The 1,738-nt window shown below is 43.4% G+C and overlaps 1 protein-coding gene across 1 annotated transcript; it reads right to left on the minus strand.

Annotated features, from left to right (window-relative positions):
* Positions 1 to 262: 262 nt before the first annotated feature.
* On the minus strand, positions 263 to 1,204 carry LOC143589038 (uncharacterized). Its single transcript, XM_077069900.1, has one exon. The coding sequence runs from the start codon at positions 1,202 to 1,204 to the stop codon at positions 263 to 265; it is 942 nt and encodes a 313-aa protein (XP_076926015.1).
* Positions 1,205 to 1,738: the final 534 nt, after the last annotated feature.

A 1,738-nucleotide genomic window follows, 5' to 3' on the forward strand; every position in this document is an offset into this window, starting at 1 on the left:
TTGAAGCCTGCATCCATAACTATGACACCATGGAACTTTCCTTCCTCCATCCCAAATGAGCATTTAGCCGGGTTCAGCTTCATGTTGATGCTTCTCAATGTTTCGAAGGTCTCCTCAATATCTATTAACATTTGATCTTCTTCATTGCTTTTGATCACTAAATCATCCATATAAACCTCCAGGTTTCGACTTATCTGATATTTGAAAGCTTGGTCCATTAACCGCTGATATGTGGCACCCGCGTTCTTTAACCCGAAAGGCATCATCTTATAAAAAAAGTGCCTTGATCAGTTCGGAATGCTGTTTTATCCTCATAACTTGCCGCCATGCGGATTTGGTGATAGCCTTTGTAAGCATCAAGGAAACACTTGAACTTGAACGGGGCTACAGCGTCTACCTTGAGGTCAATATCAGGTAGTGGGTAACAGTCTTTTGGGCAAGCTTTGTTTAAATCTTTGAAATCAATACACATCCGCCATGTTCCGTTGCTCTTTGGAACAATGACTGGATTAGCTACCCATGTCTGATATTTACTCTCCCGGATGATCCCGGCGTGAAGAAGATCTTGCACTTGCTCATTCATAGCTTTCGTTTGTTCTGGGCCCATCTTCCGCTTTTTCTGGACAATTGGTGTGAACACCGGGTTTACCCTTAACTTATGTTCAGCAATGCTCCGCGGGACACCAGTCATGTCCGCGGGCTGCCAGGCGAAGATGTCAACGTTTTTAGTTAATAGCTGCTTCAAAAAGGTCCTCACTATTTCTGAAATAGCGGATCCAATTGTTACTATTTGATCATGGAATTTTTTGTTCAAAACCCATTTTTCCGTCTCGGTTCTTAAAGTTTTCTTTGGGACCTTTCCGGGCCTTGAACTCTCCGTTGTAAAGCAATGTCGGTTGACATGAATTATTGCCACACCGGTGCGAGTTGGGACTCCTACTGCACCGTGGGTTGTGGACGGGTGGGCGTTGAAGTCACCAATCACCTCTCGTCCTAGAATAATGTCAAGTTTGGAAGTTGCTGGTAAAACCAAAAATTCAACTTCCTCCGATCTTGAATGAATTCCGTCGCTAAGTGTTACCGGAAACGATATCACCCCACGCGGGTGCATTATCTCTCCTCCAAAACCAGAAATGGGGGCATGAATTGGCTTCAACCTTTCTTTGTCTTCGTCGTCTAACTGTTCGAAACATTGTTCGTACATGATGTCCGATGTACTACAGGTGTCAAAAAACACATATTACGATCGGTAGTGGCCAAAAAGAGCAGTGATTATCAACGGGTTTTTGTTACATGGTCCTCCTCTGAGGAAAAATCACGGGCTCGTTTTTCCATTCCTCATCCAAATATTCCCTTCTCTTTCCTTTAACCATATGTTCACCCTGAATCATGTGGACGTTCAAATCTTTGACTTGTCTTTTAGGTGGGCCCTGTCTGTCTCTTGCGGGAGGTTTACCAGTCCCTGGTCGTGTGTCTTTGACCAAATGTTCTAGTTTACCATTCTTAACGGCTGCTTCAATTTCATTTCTGAGGGCTACACATTCGTTCGTGTTGTGTCCAATATCATTATGATATGAGCAGTGCTTTTTCTTGTCGAGGAAAGACTTCTTTGGTAATGGTTGAGGTTTTCTGAAAGTCAAATTCTCGGTGGTGAGGATTTCTGAGGGAGTCTTTGATAATGGTGTCCAACTGTTGGAAGATCGAGCTGAAAAATATGTTTGCCCTTATTGCCGATCAA

The sequence above is a fragment of the Bidens hawaiensis genome, unplaced genomic scaffold (assembly GCF_021521415.1).
Source record: "Bidens hawaiensis isolate Kalapana, Puna unplaced genomic scaffold, B.hawaiensis_p1.1 tig00001576_1, whole genome shotgun sequence".
Lineage (NCBI taxonomy): Eukaryota > Viridiplantae > Streptophyta > Magnoliopsida > Asterales > Asteraceae > Bidens > Bidens hawaiensis.

Coding starts and splice junctions, on each gene's coding strand:
- LOC143589038 (XM_077069900.1), bottom strand. CDS start 1,204: ATGTACGAACAATGTTTCGAACAGTTAGACGACGAAGACAAAGAAAGG.